The following is an 18744-nucleotide window of genomic DNA, read 5'->3' as shown; positions in this document are numbered from 1 at the left end:
TTCGCCTGTGTCGTGATCAAAACGGTGATTTTCCTGATAACTGTGGCCGAGAAAACCGCAGAGAAGAAAAACGCCATCTTCCATAAGAAGGTCGATAATAGCATTCTTCGAATACTCCATTGCGCGAAAGTTTTTCTTGTAAGCGGCGTTACCATTGTTCAGTTGAACCAGGCCTGGTCACAGCTCGCAACTGAATCCGGTTTAGCTGACTCCTGTCGCCAATCAGAATATATATCATAGATTGTAGCTCGAGTAGTCTCAAAGTCGCAGGTTGGTCAGCATTTGATCTCGTCTTTTCATGGTGGGTTCGAGTTTGAAGTTGGCCAACATGCGCCTGTTGAGATCACTCTAGAACTCAGGTCCTTCTCTCGCAAAGGTGGACTCCTCCTCGACTTTAACCATAGCATTGACCCACTCCATGAACCTGGAGTTGTCGGCGTCTCCAGGCAGATAGACAATGTCTGTATGACAGACCAGCTTCCTATAAATGTCGTAGGCAGTCGTGGATTCCTTCAGGTGTCGGATGTCCTCCAAAATAGTCGACCAGTCGAGATGCGTAGGCATAGTAGAAGAGTCGGCAAAGTCCATCAGTCCCCATCGGTATTTGCTCGTAAGTCGTCGACTTCATGAGGCACGAAAAAATGAGGTTCTTGATAACGGGATCCTGCATGATATAGTTCACGATAACATGGGGAGGGTTGGTGTAGTCTAGATCCGCATCCTTATCACCGTTGTTGTCGAAGATGTGGTCCTTGAGGTCGCCAATGGCGTCAAAGTTGTCCCAGTACTTGGCCACGTTCAGATTCTTAATGTATCCTGCCCATAGTAGTTGATAACTCCCTGGATCTTGTCTTCGCTGGCACCGGGAAACTTCTCCACGAGAACAAGGACCGGAATATGGGTGTATGCAAGTTCAAGGGCATGATTCATGGCCTCGTACTCCTGCGCGGTAGAGTATGACTTGCCCGAGATCCAATAATGACGTAATTGAAACCGGCTGAGACCGAGGAGGGTACTCAGATCTCAAGTAAAGTCGTCGGGCAAGGTGAGAGTTGGTGAAGTTCTAGTAGCCCCATCGGTGCTTCATTTCTTCATTCAGACGACGATTGGGGTTTCATGGGACATGGAGCAGAGCAGTCCAGACTCTCGGATAGTGCGGGGGGTTCTGGACACTGTAGTTCCGGACATTGATAGTGCGGTCAACAACTGGAGTCTCTAGGCGACCATCCGTGACAATATCACTTCACCAGAGAAGCTGTGAATGGTAGCGAGAGTGAATGGTAGCGAGAGTGAATGGTAGCGAGACTGTTTCATTTGTGGAGACTGGCAACCAACTCGCTGGTTTCCTCACAATGCCACTTGTTTGGACTACTCTCAATACTACTCTCTTAAAGATTAAGATGAAGGTGAAGACTAACTGCAAGAAGTACTGCAACAGTATGTACATTATTTTAGTCCGATGCCCCATCTTTTTTTTTTTTATATTTTTATTTAATTATATATATATTAATATTTTATCTTATTTTTATTTTTTTTTTTTTATATTTTATTTTTATTTTTATTTTTATTTTTATTTTTTTTTTTTTTTTTTTTTATTTTTTTATTTTTATTTTTATTTTTTTTATTTTTATTTTTATTTTTATTTTTTTTATTTTATTTTTTTTTTATTTTATTTTTATTTTTATTTTTATTTTTTTTTTTATTTCTAATTCTAGGGGGAAATACAAACACAGGCTACAGAGGCCTAAAAAAAAATATGAACCCCCATATCGGACTCGGATCCAGGTATTCAGAAGAGCGCAAGACAATGCTCGCACCCATCCAGACCAACTATATGGTATCTACCACAGAATCGAACCCACAACCGCGTTCGATCTGTGAAAAATTTTGAAGGAAACTTTAGTTTGGCGCAATGATGATGCTGCAAGGAAATCGTAGATATGGCCTAGATTGATATGTTTGAGAAGTGGATTGCGGTAGTTCGACAAAGCCGAGCCAGAGTTATGTGAAACCTAAGAAACAAACAAAAAAATCTCATATCGGGGATTTGCCACATTTCCACCGGTCCTTTTCCCTTTTTTTTCCCGCTCTTTGAGGGCAATCAGTGTCTTCTTGTAACAAGGTTTGGATCACGTGATTTCTCACTTTTTCACCCATGTAGTTACACATCTCAACCTGAATACCTGACCATTTTCACGACACGACAAGATGGCGAAGAAAGGAAAGAAGCAACAAAGCTACGGCGACTGGAGCGACAGTGAGGAGGAGAGCATGGACACGACTCCCCAGAACCTCGACGGGACCCCTGCTGTGGAGGACAAGGCTGCTGGGGCTGCTGATGTGCCCAAGGGCGATGAGAGCGCCTCTGCGACCCCCGAGCCCACCCCTGCCGCTCCCGAGGAGGCCACTATGGACGATCTTGCCGACGAATTCGAGGGCGGAGGACTGATGGGAGCGCTGCGAAAGTCCAAGAAGAAGAAGGACGCGCGAGACGCCAAGGACGCAAAGGCCGAGCCCGAGGAGGCTCCTGTGATTCTGACCAAGAAGCAGAAGGACAAGCTCAAGAAGGAGCAGGAGAAGGCCAAGAAGAAGGCTGCTGCCGACGCACGAAAGGCCGCTGCCGACGCAAAGGCTGCTGATAAGAAGGCCAAGGGAGAGGACAAGAAGGAGGACAAGAAGGAGGACAAGAAGGTCGAGTCCAAGTCTCCTGAGCCCGAGGCCGCCCCCGCCGCCCCCGCCAAGAAGCTGACTGGCCGAGCTGCTGCTATTGCCAAGATCAAGGCCCAGCAGGATGCCATCAAGGCCCAGGAAGCCGCTATGGCTGCTGCCGAGGAGGAGGAGCGAGCTGCCGAGGAGGCTGCCCAGCGAGCTGTTGAGGAGGCCGAGAAGGAGAAGGAGGCTGCACGGCTCGCCAAGAAGGAGCGAGAACGACAGAAGGTCGAGCGACAGAAGGCTGAGGGTACTTATATGACCAAGAAGCAGAAGCAGGAGCGAGCTGCCGCCGAGGCTCGACGAGAGCAGATGCTGGCTGCCGGAATGATTGTTGGCGGTGGACGAGCACCCGCCAAGCAGACCAACAACAGACTGCCCACCAGAACTCCTGCCCAGAAGCAGCCCAAGGTTGAGGACAAGGTTGTTGAGAAGCCCAAGGAGGTCAAGAAGGAGGCCGAGTCTCCCGAGGAGGACGATGTTGACGCCCTTATGGACGACTGGGAGACTGCCCTGGACTCTGACGGAGAAGTCAAGGACGACTGGGAGGCCATGGCCGACGAGAATGGCGAGATTGAAATCACCAAGAAGGAAGACCCCTCCATCAAGGCCAAGGAGGAGGCTGAGGCTGCTGCCAAGGAAGCTGAGGCCCAGGCTGCCGCTCTGGCCCGTCAGAAGGCTGCTGATGAGGGCACCCAGCTCAACGACGAGACCGAGCTGGAGCGACAGCGAGTTGCTGCCGAGGAGGCTCTTGAAGAGGCCCGACGAAAGTCTGCTGCCATTGCCGAGAAGCGTGCCGCCAAGCACTCGCGAGCCATTGCATCTGCCAATGCCGGAAACCTGCGATCTCCCATTTGTTGTATTCTGGGCCACGTCGATACCGGTAAGACCAAGCTTCTGGACAAGGTGCGACAAACCAACGTGCAGGAGGGCGAGGCTGGAGGTATTACTCAGCAGATTGGTGCCACCTACTTCCCTATCGAGGCCATCAAAAAGAAGACGGAGGTCATGGAGCAGTACGGCGAGATTGACTACCACGTGCCTGGTCTGCTGGTGATCGATACCCCCGGTCACGAGTCTTTCACCAACCTGCGATCCCGAGGTTCGTCGCTGTGTAACATTGCCATCCTGGTGATTGATATCATGCACGGCCTCGAGCCCCAGACCATTGAGTCCATCAAGCTGCTGCGAGACAAGAAGACGCCCTTCGTGGTCGCTCTCAACAAGATTGATCGACTCTTCGACTGGGAGGCCATCCCCAACAACTCGTTCCGAGATTCGCTCTCCAAGCAGAAGAAGTCTGTGCTGCGGGAGTTTGAGGACCGACTCGAGAAGACCAAGACCGCTCTTATGGAGCAGGGTCTCAACTCTGAGGTCTACTACAAGAACAAGAACCTGGCCAAGAATGTGTCTCTGGTCCCCACCTCCGCCATCACCGGCGAGGGTATTCCCGATCTGCTCGCTCTTCTGCTGCAGCTGACTCAGAGCCGAATGTCCAAGCAGCTCATGTACCTGTCTGAGCTCGAGGCCACCGTTCTGGAAGTCAAGGTTGTCGAAGGTTTCGGAACCACCATCGATGTTGTTCTGTCCAACGGTGTCTTGCGCGAGGGTGACCGAGTCGTGCTTTGCGGTCAAAACGGCCCCATTGCCACCAACGTCAGAGCTCTACTCACTCCCCAGCCGCTCAGAGAGCTGCGAATCAAGTCTGCTTACCAGCACCACAAGGAGGTCAAGGCTGCTCTCGGTGTCAAGATTGCCGCCAACGACCTGGACAAGGCCGTGGCTGGTTCTCGTCTGCTGCTTGTGGGTCCTGATGATGATGAGGAGGAACTCATGGACGATGTCATGGACGATCTTACCGGCCTCCTTGACTCCGTTGACAAGTCTGGACGTGGTGTGTGTGTCCAGGCTTCCACTCTTGGTTCCCTGGAGGCTCTTCTCGACTTCCTCAAGGATATGAAGATCCCCGTCATGTCCATTGCTCTAGGTCCCGTCTACAAAAAGGATGTGATGCGAGCCACCACCATGCTGGAGAAGGACAAGTCGCTGGCCATCATGCTGTGTTTCGACGTCAAGATCGACAAGGACGCCGAGCGATATGCTGACGAGCAGGGTGTCAAGCTTTTCTCGGCTGATATTATCTACCATCTGTTTGACGACTTTGTCAAGCACCAGAAGAAGCTGCAGGAGCAGAAGCGACTGGACACCATCGACAAGGCCGTTTTCCCTTGTGTTCTGCACACTGTCCAGATCATCAACAAGCGATCGCCCATGATCATTGGTGTCGACGTTGTTGAGGGCTCTCTGCGAATTGGAACCCCCATCTGTGCCGTTAAGACCAACCCCGAGACCGGTGCACGAGAGGTGCTCGAGCTCGGTAAGGTGACTTCCATGGAGGTGAACCACAAGTCCGAATCTGTTGTTCGAAAGGGCCAGACCAACGCTGGTGTGGCTATGCGAATCGATACTTCTTCCGGACAGCCTACTTGGGGCCGACACATTGACGAGAAGGATGTTCTGTACTCGTCCATCACCCGAAAGTCCATTGATACTCTCAAGGACCCCGTTTTCCGAAACGACGTGCCCCGAGAGGACTGGCTGTTGCTCAGAAACCTCAAGACTACTTTTGGAATCAAATAAGGGATCTCGGAGATTAGGAGATCAGGAGCGGACAACATCAAGCCACTGTTATAAATGGCCTGGTACGTTGTTATTGCTCTGACTATTGTGTAAGATGTACGTAAATGAAAATTGATATTGCTGATTGAAGTGAGTTGATACTGTAGGCCGCTTCAAGAGGTTTGGACGGTTGTACGTAATATACACTGATTCCCGTAAGAGCCGATCTGGTCGCAGTAGACATATGGCTGCGTGATAGTGTAACTTGATGTCTTTAGATAAATTCTCTGGCATTTGGACTCTGTATATCATTTGACACTTTTTCAACTGCATTTTTTTTCCGCATTTTTTTCCGCATTTTTTTCCGCATTTTTTTTTTTTCTTACGATACATATATTCCCAACTAAACCCAACTAAAGCCTACTACTGTATGTTCACTGAAGTAGCAAGGTAGCAAGTACAGACACTGTAGTCAGAACTATGTGAGATACAGCCTGGAGCGATTAACTGCCGTACAATCATCACTTGCCCAACCGCCTTCTATAAATGTACTTTTCCTAGGTCTTTAAAGTGGTAGAGGAGAAACCCAGCTTCACGTGTAGTTATAGCTGTACCGCAGACAAAGTCACGATGGAACATGTCGTAACGTGGGTACTTGGTGTTCATTGGCATTAGACGAGCTTCAATGATTGTAGCGTATTGTGGTATGGGGGGTTTCAGATGGTTCGAGAGGCGGGTGATTGTCACATGTTATATTTTTTTAGAGAACTTGGATATTCGTCAGATGTATATCGTCAGATGTATATCCGTCAGATGTTGATCCAAACAAGTTGCTCACACCCTTACATCCTCTTCGGACACCTGGTCAACCGGTGGTTTCTCCTTTCGATACTCAAGACCAACGTCTGGCAAGCGGGGCATCGGAGGAACTCGAGGAACGGCGGAGCCGGCTGTGGAAGAGTCACGAACCGCGTGTCTTGTTTCAAACGAGCTTCTTTGGGTGAATGTGGTTGTTCTAGTGTTTTTATTGCCATGATGAGGGTGTTAATGGGGTATTGATGGGTGTTGATGGGGTATGGTGATGGGTGCTGATGGGCTGAAGATTTGATGGGGATGGATAGGAGAGACTGCCAGTTGAATCCAGTCTGAAAGATGAGTTTTGTTGATGCAACGAATTAAAGAGTAGAATCTGCAAGAAAACGACTCTATTTATATACCTATCTCTTCTCTATACCGTCTGCCACATTGCACCTGCCTGTTCGAGCACCCCAAGACCTTCTCACAGCGAGACCTCAGATGTCGATAGAGCTCTGGTAGTGTCTCAGGAGCGGCCGAATTGGCAATGGGAGAAGTATACACTGGAGATCGCGTCGTCTACACGATCAACTACAACCAGAAAGCATTTCGCATCTGTTTTATAGTCTTACAATCGTGTATTCGTGTGCTGTGTAATTGGTGTAAATCAATTTACCACTCGCTCACGCGATGAGGCAAACTCTGATAACCGTTCTTTGTTCACGCTGCCTCATGTCATGCACTAGTCAGAGAACTGGAGAACTGAATGTGGGTTAAATGATCGATTTAGAAGAGTGAGGATCCGCCGAGGCATTTATGCCCAGGTCACCTTTCGAAAAGAATTTTACAGTCAGGAGAGGAGTGTGATGTAAATATTTTTATAATAAAATAAAATAAAATAAAATAAAATAAAATAAAATAAAGTTTGAACGTTAATGCGTAATAAGATGTGAAAAATTTAGGGTAACTCGCTAACCCCGCATTTTCTTTGTCCCAAAAAAAAAAAAAAACATCACCCCGCAATTATATTCATTGTCTCTATTGTATATCACCGCAATAACTGCAACTCCAGCTGGAAAATCGTGCCACAAGCTCCCAAAGAGTGAGAAATTGATCCAAATGAGCTTTGAGAAGCGACAGGGTCTCTCAGCCGGAACAGACAATACTGTACGGACATGCGAATCATTTCAACAATACATTGGAAGCGATGCTCCATGTGTTGCTCAAGGTGTCTACTACTGAGCTGTTGTTCGTGACCCTTGTTCCATGTCTGGGGATCCCTATCTCTCTGGTTCTCTATTCTCTTCTCAGTGTCTGTCTGTAGATAACTGCTTACATATCTTCCCTACAACTACCGCTTCATATGACCATTTCTTTTCAGTCTGACATTCCTCAGGATAGTTTAGTGCAACGTTCGTTTTCCTGACCTTCATATACATACTGATTGCCCCCTAACAAATACCTTCTAAACATATCTGAATCCGCTAAAAGCGAGTTAGGAATCCCTCGCTGGTAGGATATGAGAACACTCCCCACTGGCGACCGACCGTATCTGGTTCACGCCACCTCCAGTCGTCTTTTGTTCATCAACTTGAAAGATCTAGACTTGTTGTCTGGTGGCAAGTTTGCTGGTGAACACTCCCGTCTCGAGGTCTCTGTTTGGTGATCGAGTCTAAGAGGCCCCACATCATGCTTCCACCGATCGGCACGACTTCTGGGAGCCGTAAGACGTCCATGTCATTAGAGTCATCCATCACTCCGTAGCGGTGTACAAGGATGACAGAAAAAAGTTCCTCGAGGTTGTGCATAGATACAATGATGTAAAGAATCCTGTTCTGTTGCTTGGAGTTCCAGAATGAAGTCCCTGGCGTCTTCGGCAAGACCGTCCTGCTTAAGTAGTGCTAATGGTGAGTACATACTGTAGCGGCTGTTTCAACTTGTAGTTGAACCGTACAATACCTCTCTGAAACATCTACCACTCCCTGAAACACCATCCGTGCTATCGTCGGCATGGATGGTGTTAGGTGACACTTGCCAGGGGTTTGTGCAATTGTACATATAGCTGAAGCTGCTGTCGCACTGAAGCTGCTAGTCACAGTCGCACACCTCCATCTTGCGTGATACAAGGGTCTTGACAAAAGACAATCATGATCGCAGAAGAACTGAATACTACTGTGATTGGCCACCAATGCCTTCTAATCACTCTCACCACTCCGGATACAGTCAATGAAGTCGTAGATTGTCACTTATGCCGTAGACCCTTGACAACACTGTCTAGTCCGTTGTAGAACCACCAACTCAACAAAATAGTAGGAGATGACGAATGGAGAGATGATTCAAAGACTAAGAGGCGACGGTTAACTCTTCAAACTTGAAATATTTCTCTGGCAACATCAAAGACTCTGGCGATGTAAAAGATTTTGACCATCATGAGGAGGTTGCCGTTGCAGTTGGCCATCTTCCAGTGAATTATCCTTCTTACTGCCAAGTAAGTCAAGCGGTATCGGATACTTACAGAGTATCTATTCAATAGTTCAATGCCGTTTCTCTCACTTTCCCTTCTTCCATAGCACGACATGCCATACTTGAACAGGTGACTATCAGGTCGTTGTCAACCATGAATGACATTCGATGGTCCGCTATGTCGAGTCCACAGTGAAGAGAAGAGTTGTTTACCATACACGTAGTCGGTCTTTTTTTTCGCTCATGTGACTTAATCAGCCCCCTCACTACCTCCAACCGCCAGTTACGGCGATTCTGGTGAAAATACGGCTTCTCGTCCCATCAGCCTTAGTCAACCACCAGGGAGCCTAGTTGGCACACCAGAAGGGCTACCAGAAAGAGATTCTAGATCAGATACACCATCTACAAGGCAGATATCTCGTCTACAACCAGCTGGTGCATCTCATGAGGAATCTCCCAGGTCTTATTCTACCGGTTATTTCCATCAACTACTCTCGTGCCTGCTCTCTAGCGACCAACCTCCTGAACCTGGCGATAGGAGCTACCTTAGCCCCACTATTAGACCCACTATTTAGACCCAGGGGTGCTACTTTTGCCGGGACTCCACATACACTCTCAATTGTCTCACCAAATGGCATCAGACCTGGGCCAAGAAGGGCCGGACCACCTGGAAGGGTGGTTCTGTGGCCAACAGGGACTTACTCTGTCGATTTTGCAGAACTTGCGAGGAATGAAGACCATTGATGTTAACAAAAGCGTTCAAGTATAGTGCTGTACTTGTTGGACCAATGTACAAAGTCTTATCTAGCCCATTGCTTCTCCATAGTTCGAACGAGTCTCAGAACAATCTCTGACGAGCTCCTTGTTCGAGTGATTTGGTTTCTGATGTTCAACCCCAGAGTACTCTTCTCACGAGCTCATACGGCAGACACTGCTGAACAGGAGCATTCAGTTGAAGACAGGGCAGCAAAAACGGTACAAAAGAGGTATCAAAACGATCATAAAGATGTGATGAACACTCTGGAATTGTTTTTGTTCCGATTCGGGACCCATGACCGCCGGAAACACGTAAATCTGTAATCGATCGACTCGACTGGAGTGTTCTCCGAATAATGTAACATGACACTGTAAAAAGACACTGTAAATGGCACTGTAAAAAGACACCACTGAGTAAATGTATCCATCACGGTCGCATCTAACGTCGTTTATGTATTGCAACATATTCGAAGTACTTGTACTTGTACAATAACCGACTATATTTGTACTGTACGTACATAATGGTTACCATCTCCCTCGGTTAAAGTTGCAATACATATTACCATGCATACAGATACAGAACTGGCAAAACACCTGATCTTGTCACCCATACTCCAACACAACATCAAATGTCACTACTTGACAGGTACAACTCGCAACTGGTGGACGAGGGCGACGCGGAGGACCAGGAGTTTCTCGATCTGCTCGACGACGACGAGGCGTTCCAGGGCTACCGAGAACAGCGTATTGCCGAACTGTCTAGACAGATGAAGGAGGCCAAGGACGGCGCACAGAGCGGCCACGGCAGCGTACAGACGCTGGAGAGCGACAAGGACGTGCTGGAAGCCACCACCTCGGCTGACCGGTGCGTGATCCACTTTTTCCATCCCGATTTCACTCGATGCAAAATCATGGACAGCAAACTGGAACAACTGGCAGCACGACACTTGGGCACGCGTTTCGTACGTGTGGATGCGTCCAAGGCACCGTTTCTCGCCACAAAACTCGGTCTCAAGGCTCTTCCCGTTGTAGTCTGCTACATCAAGGGCCAGGAGGCTACCCGGGTGGTTGGCTTCGAACGACTCGGAGGAACAGACAACTTCCAGCTCAGCGCACTGGAAAACCTGCTCTACACTTATGGAATCATCCAGAGAGTGGGAACAAGCGGCATGCGACGTGCGGAGAAGAAAATGGAGGAGGAAGATGAGGACTGGAGCGATTAAACGGAAATGGGGTCACAACTAAAGATACCCGATTGAACACCTCGTCACCTGCTTTTTTCTCACTCTCTGTATTTAGTTTGGTTCATTTATTTGCCCTTTCACGTCAGAATTCACCCCGACATCCTCAGCAAAAGCCTACAAACACTGGTCAAACGATCTTAGCAAATTAATTTACAAATTCGGCCATATATCGTAAATTGTTGGACTGCTTTGGATCATCCTTGGTGACCAGTACCCAACTCCCCAACAAGTCTATTATAATAATAATTATTCTCTATGACTAATGACCATAACCAATGACTTACACTGAGCGAACGTCTGTTATAATGACTTTTTCAATCCCTGGAGTATGTTCACTTAAACATCAATGCTGTTGTGAAACTCCACCACGCTCTCATTTCGCATTGCCTTGACTCCCTTGCACTCATGCTCTCCATCACTGACTAGCACCAGACCCGACGAACAGATGCTCTCCACTAGAGCAGGCACCAGATTTAGCAACCGCGCATCGCAGACCAAACCAAGCATGTTGTTGCCGTTAGCAAACAGCACAGCCTCCTTGACAGACACAGAAACCCGGTCGAGATCGGTGGGCTCGTTGAAAGTACCATTTCGCATGACAAAGAAGACAGGGTAGTTGGGCTGCTTCCAGTTAAGGGCAGTACATACGTCGGGGTTGACGGACGATAGAATGATGGACCGGGTGGCTCGAGGAGCAGGATCGCCGTTCGACATGCGGTTAGTGTCGTGAGTGTCACGTGCATGAGCAAACAGCACATCCAAAACCGTGTCCACGTAATGGTTGAGGTCAGATGCAGCGAAGATCACGTTCAGATCAAGCTTGACGGTGATGGGGAGCAGCTTGAGCACTTCTGCAAGAGGCAGCGTGGAGTTAGAGAGCACTCTGTGAACCTCCACGGGGTCAGAGACCGTAGATAGGTCGCTAACCACGCCGTTTGTGCACTTTTTAAGCTCTTCATACGTCAGAGTGTTGACTCCAATGCGAATACCATGGCCCACATCCACCTTCCAGGAGGGAGTGACCACAGGCACACCGTCCGAAGTGACGCAGATAGTCAAACGAGCATATTGTCCGGAAACCGACGAGGCTGTGACGAACGATAGCGACTGCTGCGAAGTGCCTGTGCTCTTCCAGTACGTGTCGTATTTTGTGATTTCAAGAGGAGTACCCTTGTAGGGTCGAACCACTTGCACGTCAAACGACATTTCACCAATAGTATGCAGTCGCATGTCAAACAGAGGCAACGTGTAGCTCTGGTGGAACTGTGTAAGGGTGGCTCGCCATATGTAGGGCAGGGCGGCTGTTTTCGCAATGATTCGGGTTCCAAATGTAGGGAAAATCTCGAAATCCAGCGCAAAGTCGTCCAGAGAGTCCAGCTGGAACGACATGGCTCGGTCTGTATCAGACATGGCCAGAGGAACAGACCGGGGAATCACCGAGTGGTCGTTTTTGGACGAGATTCGCAACTGGCCAGACGACAGAGTGGCTTCTTCAGAAACAAACTTCACGGGAGTCGAGCCTGCTAACGTGATGAGCACGAAAATCTTCTGGTCCAAGAAGTTGTGGCCATATCTTCGGAAGGGAAGAATGGGAGGGGGCAGAGACAGGTCTGGGATTCCGTCCAGCTCGTCCAGCCCGCTCAGGTCGTTGATCTGCACGTCCACCGGCGACTTCATGTCGATATCCACCTCCTGGAGCTTGACGGTCGCCTCCAGGTCGGCCAGCCGGTGCATGCACTTGACATGGCCCTCCCAGGCTGCGTAGTACAGTGCCGAGTGCCGTTCCTCGTCCAGAATGTCGGTTCTGGCTCCGGCAGAAAGAAGAGTCTCGAGGACCTGCTCATGGCCCTCGTTGGCGGCATGAAACAATGCCGTCCACCGGTTCAGCTTGTCCAGCTCGTTGACGTCGGCGTCGTACTTGAGCAGCAGGCTCACGAGGGATGAGTGTCCTGCTCGGGCAGCAATGTGAAGCGCAAACAGGCCCTCGGCGTCGGGTTCGTGACGCGGCTTGTTTTGCAAAATGATCTCGGACGCGTCGTACACACCGTACTGGCACGCCAGATTGAGGGGGATGTATCCATTGTCCGACACGGCGTCCACAGAGGCGCCCATGGAGATGAGATCACGCACACAGTCGGAGTACTGGTTGATGACGGAGTACAGCAGCGGCGTGAAGTTGTCCTTGTCGAGCGCGTTGACCTCCGCGCCCTGGTCCACAAACATTTTGAGCAGCTTTCGCTGGTTGTGGAGACAGGCGTAGTGGAGGGGCGTTCGGCCGTAAAAGTCACGTGCCAATAATGACACGCCCTGTGACACTGCGAGCTCCAGAATGGCTGTTCGGTCGACAGCTGTTGCCATGGCGGCCTCGTGGAGCACGTTCCGGCCGTTGAGAGCGTCGCTGGCGTTCAGATCAACGAGTCCGGATTCATAGAGCGCCAAGAGAGCCGCGTTGGACGCCGAGGTGGAGATGGACAGCAAGAAAATACGCGTCACTCGGGACTTTGCGTCTCGCACCTTCTTGAGCACCTCCACCCACTCGGAGATGTCTGCCGTCGTCACGTTTTCGGCGCTGGCGGTTTCGACAAACTCGTAGTACAGATCGTCGTCCTTGGCTCCGGGAGCCGTCACTGGGGCCACGGGGGCTGTGACGGGGGCTGTGGCGGGAGCTGTGGCTGGGGCTGTGGCGGCCTGGATCTCGGAGCCTCGTCGAGAGTCGTCGAAAATCACGTCTCCGTCGGCCCAGGCCTCCAGCTCCAGAATGGAAGACGACGCCTGGTCGCTGAGACGCGCCAGAATGTCTCTGTGGAACACGGGTTGGACCTCTACTGCTCGTGACAGATACAATTCTTTGGTCTGCTGTTTGGACCGCTTGTCCCACTTTTTGAGCACCTTGGAGAAGCCCGTGGCGTTGAGCTCGATGAACTGCTCGAGTTTGGACAGGTCACGACGGAACCGCTGAAAGCCCTCGTACAGCGAGATGTACGACACGGAGGTGGACGAGGTTAGCGAGCCCGAGGCGTACGCGTCGGCCTTTTTCTCCATGAGAATGTCGATTCGCAGCTTGAGCTCCGCCTCCTTTTGCAGGTAGAACGAGTTGACCTTTTCGAGCTCTCGTTCCAGCCGGAAGAAGAACGTGGCCTTGTTGTCTCTCAGCGCCTGCTCGACGTTCCCTCCGGCCGCCGCCTGGTTGGACAGCGACTTGATGAGCTTTTTGAGCGCCTTGTAGTTGATGAAGTAGTTTCCATATTCGGGCACCTCCAATTGCCGTTTGGCAAGGTACTTTCCGAATTTCACTGGGTTAGCGGGATGCTGGGTGGCTGGAGAATTGGTCCACGAGCTCGCCGAGCGACCCAGAGTCGCTTCACCGCCGCCATACTCACTTGTTGTCGACTCCTGACTGATCTGACACAAACAGAGATGACAAGAGACAACGTTAATTTCATACTGAGCTTAACCGAGCTTGAAGGAGGGTAGTTGGAAAGAGCTGGTGGGGGCACCGAGGAGGGCGGAAAATGGACATAAAAAGACGCGGAAAAGAACCAAACCGTCAACCTTGGGGCCACAAACCGATCAAAGCGGTCGGAACCTCTCAATTCCGCCCTGATCCCCCATAATGCCCCCATCCAACCTCCCCTCCGCACGTGCCCCCAATTGCAGCAAATATGCACCTCCTTCCCAACACCTTAAAAGTGCAGCCAATTGAGGCCGCCGCCGAAACACGTGATAGGTTATGAGTATGTCAGTGCGCGTGGCCAGCTGAACGGGCGCAGGAGAGATAAAAGGGGGACCAATTTCAGCCGCTAATTTTCTCCCCTGGCGGGTAATCATTTGGTGCGTCACGTGACCTCCGGGCTGTTTTGGGGCCAGTCGTCTTGTCATGTGACGTGAAGATTATTCTGCTGATTTGACAGCTGATTTGACAGGAGGTGTAAAAGGGGATTATGGGCCATGTTGTGTGTTCTGATGATGCTTGGATTGGATAATTAATACAAGTCATAGATGCATATATACGGTAGTAACCGCATCTAAGAGAAGAAGTGATCGTCACACGGCTATTGGTGTACGCACGATGATACGAAGAAAAAAAAAGTACTTCCAAAAAAAATTCCACCATTCAAAATGGGTAGAAATTGGTATCTTTTTGATGAGAATGGTCTGGCGGTTTCAATGATGCTAGTTTTGTTCTATTTATCATGATATTGAATACATTAGGGGGAAAATCTAGCATCGTTGCTAAATCAGGTGGTGTTACTACAACAGACGCAATAGAGGCCATTGAGTGTATCTGAGTCGACATTCGGAATCTATGGAGTTTGACGAATCGAATGGTATCATTAAATCAAACAATAATAGCCATATGTCAGATCTTCAGTTCAGTACAAATAATGCGAAGATAGACTGCTCTTGCTGCATTTGCCTATTTGGGACAGAACTGATATTTGGGCAAGTTTGGGCCGAAAAATGGGTTATTTTGATATTTTAAAAGCTCGTTGTGATCCAAGCTCTCAGGCCCATTTGATGGTACAATTATTTTTTGTGCTAGTTATTCAATAACGTCCTCTTTTTCGGTGGTTCATTTTGACAGTTGCTTTAGAGTAGCCCAAATCTGCAAGGTTTCGCCACGAAATAATGTCCCCGAATGCAACGTTAAAGTCGTTTGAATTTGGAGCATTTTTGGAGTGGAGCAGTCGGGCTACAAGTGCGAAAAAGTTGGTTTTTTGTGTGGTAATAGGTTCATATTATTTCATTATATGATTCTGCTCAGTTCAAGGATTATTTTGGTACCAAAAAGTAGATATTTATGGGCCATCACAGTTAGATTTTGGAGGCTTGGCATCCCCATCGAACCACCAGCACCAGTATAGAGATGCTACTTGTAGCAGAACATTCAAGTGCAAATACGATGAAATGTGGATGTTTATCGGTCGAAAGGCGAAAGATTCTGAATCGAATGGTTCACTTGATATAATGTTTGCAAAACAAGCCGGAAATAAACATTGATAGACATTCATAGGCATTCATAGGCATTCATAGACATTCATAGATATTCATTATAACCAAACAGATGGCTGTACAACCATGGTCAACGACACCAAACATGATGGAGTGAATATAATTTCCTATATGCTTCAACTTTTTTGTCTTCTCATCGCCATTACCGTTTCTATCATCTCACTAGTTTTCTTCCTTCCATTCAATCGTGCTTTTTTAATTCCCGAAGATCGTACTTGAGATGTTATGCTCAACAAACTAAAACTACAACTACAACTACAAATATCAAGTACAAGAAGAACCGTGATAATACATTGCATGCGAATATCTTTTTCCCACTGCCCAGAAAAAGTTTCGATTTCAGTTACAGTGGAATGTGGAAGATTGTTTCACAGCCACGTTATCATGGAGATCAAGTCCTCCAACAGTTTCGTTTTAAACCAAAGTTGGACTAAAATCCAACTAATTTTACCCCCTCCATGGTTGGGCATACAATACTTGTGTTTACAAGTGACTCTGTAATCCACGTCTACTCAATTTTATCCTGTTTCGGCCTGGTTATAGACCCCCATTCAACCTCATTTACTCTTTCCAAATCCCGAAAATACATCTGCCTGGCTAGCTCAATCGGTAGAGCGTGAGACTCTTATTCAAAGCGATCTCAAGGCTGTGGGTTCAAGCCCCACGTCGGGCTAATCTTTTTTCCAGTTCAGTGGTTCTTTCAGAGATTATGACTGAAATATCCGCAGGTCATTCATGGAAGTGAGGTTGACCCTGTGTTCGTACTTGTATTACAGATATTCCGAGTGAATTATAGGCAATTAAGGACTACGGTTCCATTCAGACACAAATACACCATTGGAATGGGATATTTCTGTCGCTTATGAGACATATTATCAATCTCTATTTCGTATCAAAATCTTGGCTACTGCAGCCAAGAAACCTACTTGTAGTGCGGTTGTACGGTTCAAAAAGGGCCCAATATTAATTAATGATGGACCGAAACATTTTCAGAAAGTACGCTAAAAGTCACTTCTTCACTGTAGCTGTCCCTGAACTAGCAGTAGATTCGAATCAGGCTGTGGTATGTACTGTACAGCCCATTAGCTCATTTTTGGGCCCTGCTACCAAGATTGTGTTCTAAGATAGATTGTCCGGGGTCTCGGCAAGTGGAGAAAAGTCTTGGTGATTATCACGGAAGTGACCCATTAGTTTTGTCGTAGCCCCTTTTTGAATTTCTTTCCCTTCATCTATACTTGTCTCACGTTTCCACTTCAACGAGCGGCGACCGGGCATCACTAGTCTCATTTCGACATCGCTCGTATCTTCGGAGTCAATATCAAACATACTCCGATCTAAATATGACAAGATACCCGTTTGGTCAGCATCATAATATCTGTTTCTTGTTCTGACAGTAGCAATATCAGACGACTGCCTCTCAACGACAAAGAACCATTGCCGACCGAGTCTTTGAACGGGATACAGGTTGACGTCAATGTAAGATTCATTTTGTCTCATATTATTGAGTATTCATCTTCGGAGGACTTATTTTCCGGTCTTGAGTGAAGCAGACTTAGGATGTCGAAAAAACGTCGAGCTAAGAATGATTGGGGACAAGTTCACAGGGAACAAGTACAAGTAATACCGAGAGTGGTTAATTGAGTACATCGGCACGTAAAGATCATCAATTCACCCAAATCTGCTTCCCTTTTCCGATTCTGCCCTTGGGCCTGGAAGAGCTGTCTTATACCTTTTCTCCGATCTGTGTCAATGTCTCGTATGAGCCCTGAACAATATCATTCAGATTCAGTAGCCTTCTTGAACATCATGAGCGATATTGTCGACAGTTTGTCCCTTCCCACATTTATCTAGTGCGTCGCCAAATGCAGTTATAGAGCCATGATATCTCTTCATTGTGCCCTCATCATGGCATCAACTCTTCAGAGCTTGAGAAGTATTTCCAGTTCAGCTGGAGAGCAATTTCACTTGCCGAAAAATCCAGTGTATGTTTTCTCTGCTGGCAGTCGTTCTGAGTACTGCGAGGAAACCTGTCTGTGAACGGGTCTGGGTCTTATGGCGATGAACTATTTGCAGTCCAGGACTAGGTCTGATCCAAGTACAGTATGTACAGTATGTACATACCCTACATGCTTGTACCAAGTTTCTCTCTTCATCGAGGGATGGCTACAAGTAGTTGTTTAGCAATCATTATCTCTACAGCTAGAGAGAACGGTAGCTGAGTTAGCCACTGTACTCAGCACTGAAATCAACTATCTAGTGCAACCGATACCAGAGAGAAGCCTCCTTTTGACATTGCTGGGGTCTTCTAGCCTATCTCTTGTATACTATCAGCGCGAGCAGCAACCATGTTTCGTTCAAGTGCAAGGTGAAAATCAAGGCTCTGGATAAGCCGGAGGCGGCGAATCCAACGGCAGTCTCGTCGTTTTCATAGCTCCCGTATTGCACTTTTTATCTGTCTTTCATCCCCGCCCTGCGCACAACTACATCTCTTCCATAACGAGCAATTTGAACGTTACAAATTCCAAACTCGGTCAGATTGCTCTTATCAACCCTGCGGCTTGACCCAAACGGTCACTTGTCGCAATTCTCGTATCTTTCGCGTTGTGCGAGCAGAACCATGCATGGTCCCCTGGTATAGTGCTCACTTGTGCATAGCAAGCAACGGGGACAAGATACCCGACATGTGTCCACGGAGATCGTCCCTGTCCATTCTCGGCCCATAATGGACTCGCTGCAACTGCCAGACCCTACCTGTAGAGTGTTTTGATTTTCTCCGTCGGGAAGCGCATATTGAACTTAGGCGTTAGCGTTTTGAACCCTGCTGCAAGGCGGTAAACAATCGTTGGATTTGGGATGGCTTAAACTAGACCAAAAACAGGTCGAAATCGCTTGAAATTTTCACAACATGTTTCCACATTCATACAAAGTTGATTTCTTACTTGAAAACTACCAAAAATGGCTCCCTTCTGGTCTCTTTGCGAAAACTCGCAGCACGCCGCCTTAGTTAACCTTCCGGGATCCAACTAAGTTGTTATGATCACCGAGTCGCCAAGAAGAGATGGAAATGCCCGCAAAAAACAAACGGGGGAAATCAGACGAAACCGGATAAACAGACGCATGCAGACTCTAACGTAGAAACACGAAT

At 48.2% G+C, this 18744-nt stretch overlaps 6 protein-coding genes and 1 non-coding gene across 7 annotated transcripts; 5 read left to right on the top strand and 2 right to left on the bottom strand.

The window, feature by feature from the left end:
* Positions 1-348: 348 nt before the first annotated feature.
* On the bottom strand, positions 349-930 carry YALI1_A01074g (uncharacterized protein; the record flags this gene model as incomplete). Its single annotated transcript, XM_066093996.2, has 3 exons — positions 349-607; positions 636-816; positions 864-930. 3 exons carry the CDS (start codon positions 928-930, stop codon positions 349-351), a joined length of 507 nt encoding a protein of 168 aa, XP_065950068.2.
* A 1278-nt stretch (positions 931-2208) lies between these two features.
* On the top strand, positions 2209-5349 carry YALI1_A01061g (uncharacterized protein; the record flags this gene model as incomplete). Its single annotated transcript, XM_499629.3, has 1 exon — positions 2209-5349. One exon carries the CDS (start codon positions 2209-2211, stop codon positions 5347-5349), a length of 3141 nt encoding a protein of 1046 aa, XP_499629.1.
* A 4622-nt stretch (positions 5350-9971) lies between these two features.
* YALI1_A00983g (uncharacterized protein) lies at positions 9972-10565 on the top strand (the record flags this gene model as incomplete). Its single annotated transcript, XM_499628.3, has 1 exon — positions 9972-10565. The coding sequence occupies one exon, from the start codon at positions 9972-9974 to the stop codon at positions 10563-10565; it is 594 nt and encodes a 197-aa protein (XP_499628.1).
* Positions 10566-10922: 357 nt separating this feature from the next.
* Positions 10923-13628, bottom strand: YALI1_A00947g (uncharacterized protein; the record flags this gene model as incomplete). Its single annotated transcript, XM_499627.3, has 1 exon — positions 10923-13628. One exon carries the CDS (start codon positions 13626-13628, stop codon positions 10923-10925), a length of 2706 nt encoding a protein of 901 aa, XP_499627.3.
* Positions 13629-16190: 2562 nt separating this feature from the next.
* Positions 16191-16272, top strand: YALI1_A00921r. The gene has a single exon. It is a non-coding gene; the product is annotated as a tRNA-Lys (tRNA).
* An 884-nt stretch (positions 16273-17156) lies between these two features.
* On the top strand, positions 17157-17450 carry YALI1_A00911g (uncharacterized protein; the record flags this gene model as incomplete). Its single annotated transcript, XM_068281599.1, has 2 exons — positions 17157-17216; positions 17259-17450. 2 exons carry the CDS (start codon positions 17157-17159, stop codon positions 17448-17450), a joined length of 252 nt encoding a protein of 83 aa, XP_068137700.1.
* A 201-nt stretch (positions 17451-17651) lies between these two features.
* On the top strand, positions 17652-17987 carry YALI1_A00905g (uncharacterized protein; the record flags this gene model as incomplete). The annotated part of the gene is made up of 2 exons (XM_068281598.1): positions 17652-17738; positions 17781-17987. 2 exons carry the CDS (start codon positions 17652-17654, stop codon positions 17985-17987), a joined length of 294 nt encoding a protein of 97 aa, XP_068137699.1.
* Between the last annotated feature and the right edge of the window lie 757 nt (positions 17988-18744).

This window comes from Yarrowia lipolytica, chromosome 1A (assembly GCF_001761485.1).
Source record: "Yarrowia lipolytica chromosome 1A, complete sequence".
Classification (NCBI taxonomy): Eukaryota; Fungi; Ascomycota; class Dipodascomycetes; order Dipodascales; genus Yarrowia; species Yarrowia lipolytica.
The sequence above is the reverse complement of the archived record's forward strand: the minus strand, read 5'-3'. Positions and strand labels throughout refer to the sequence as shown.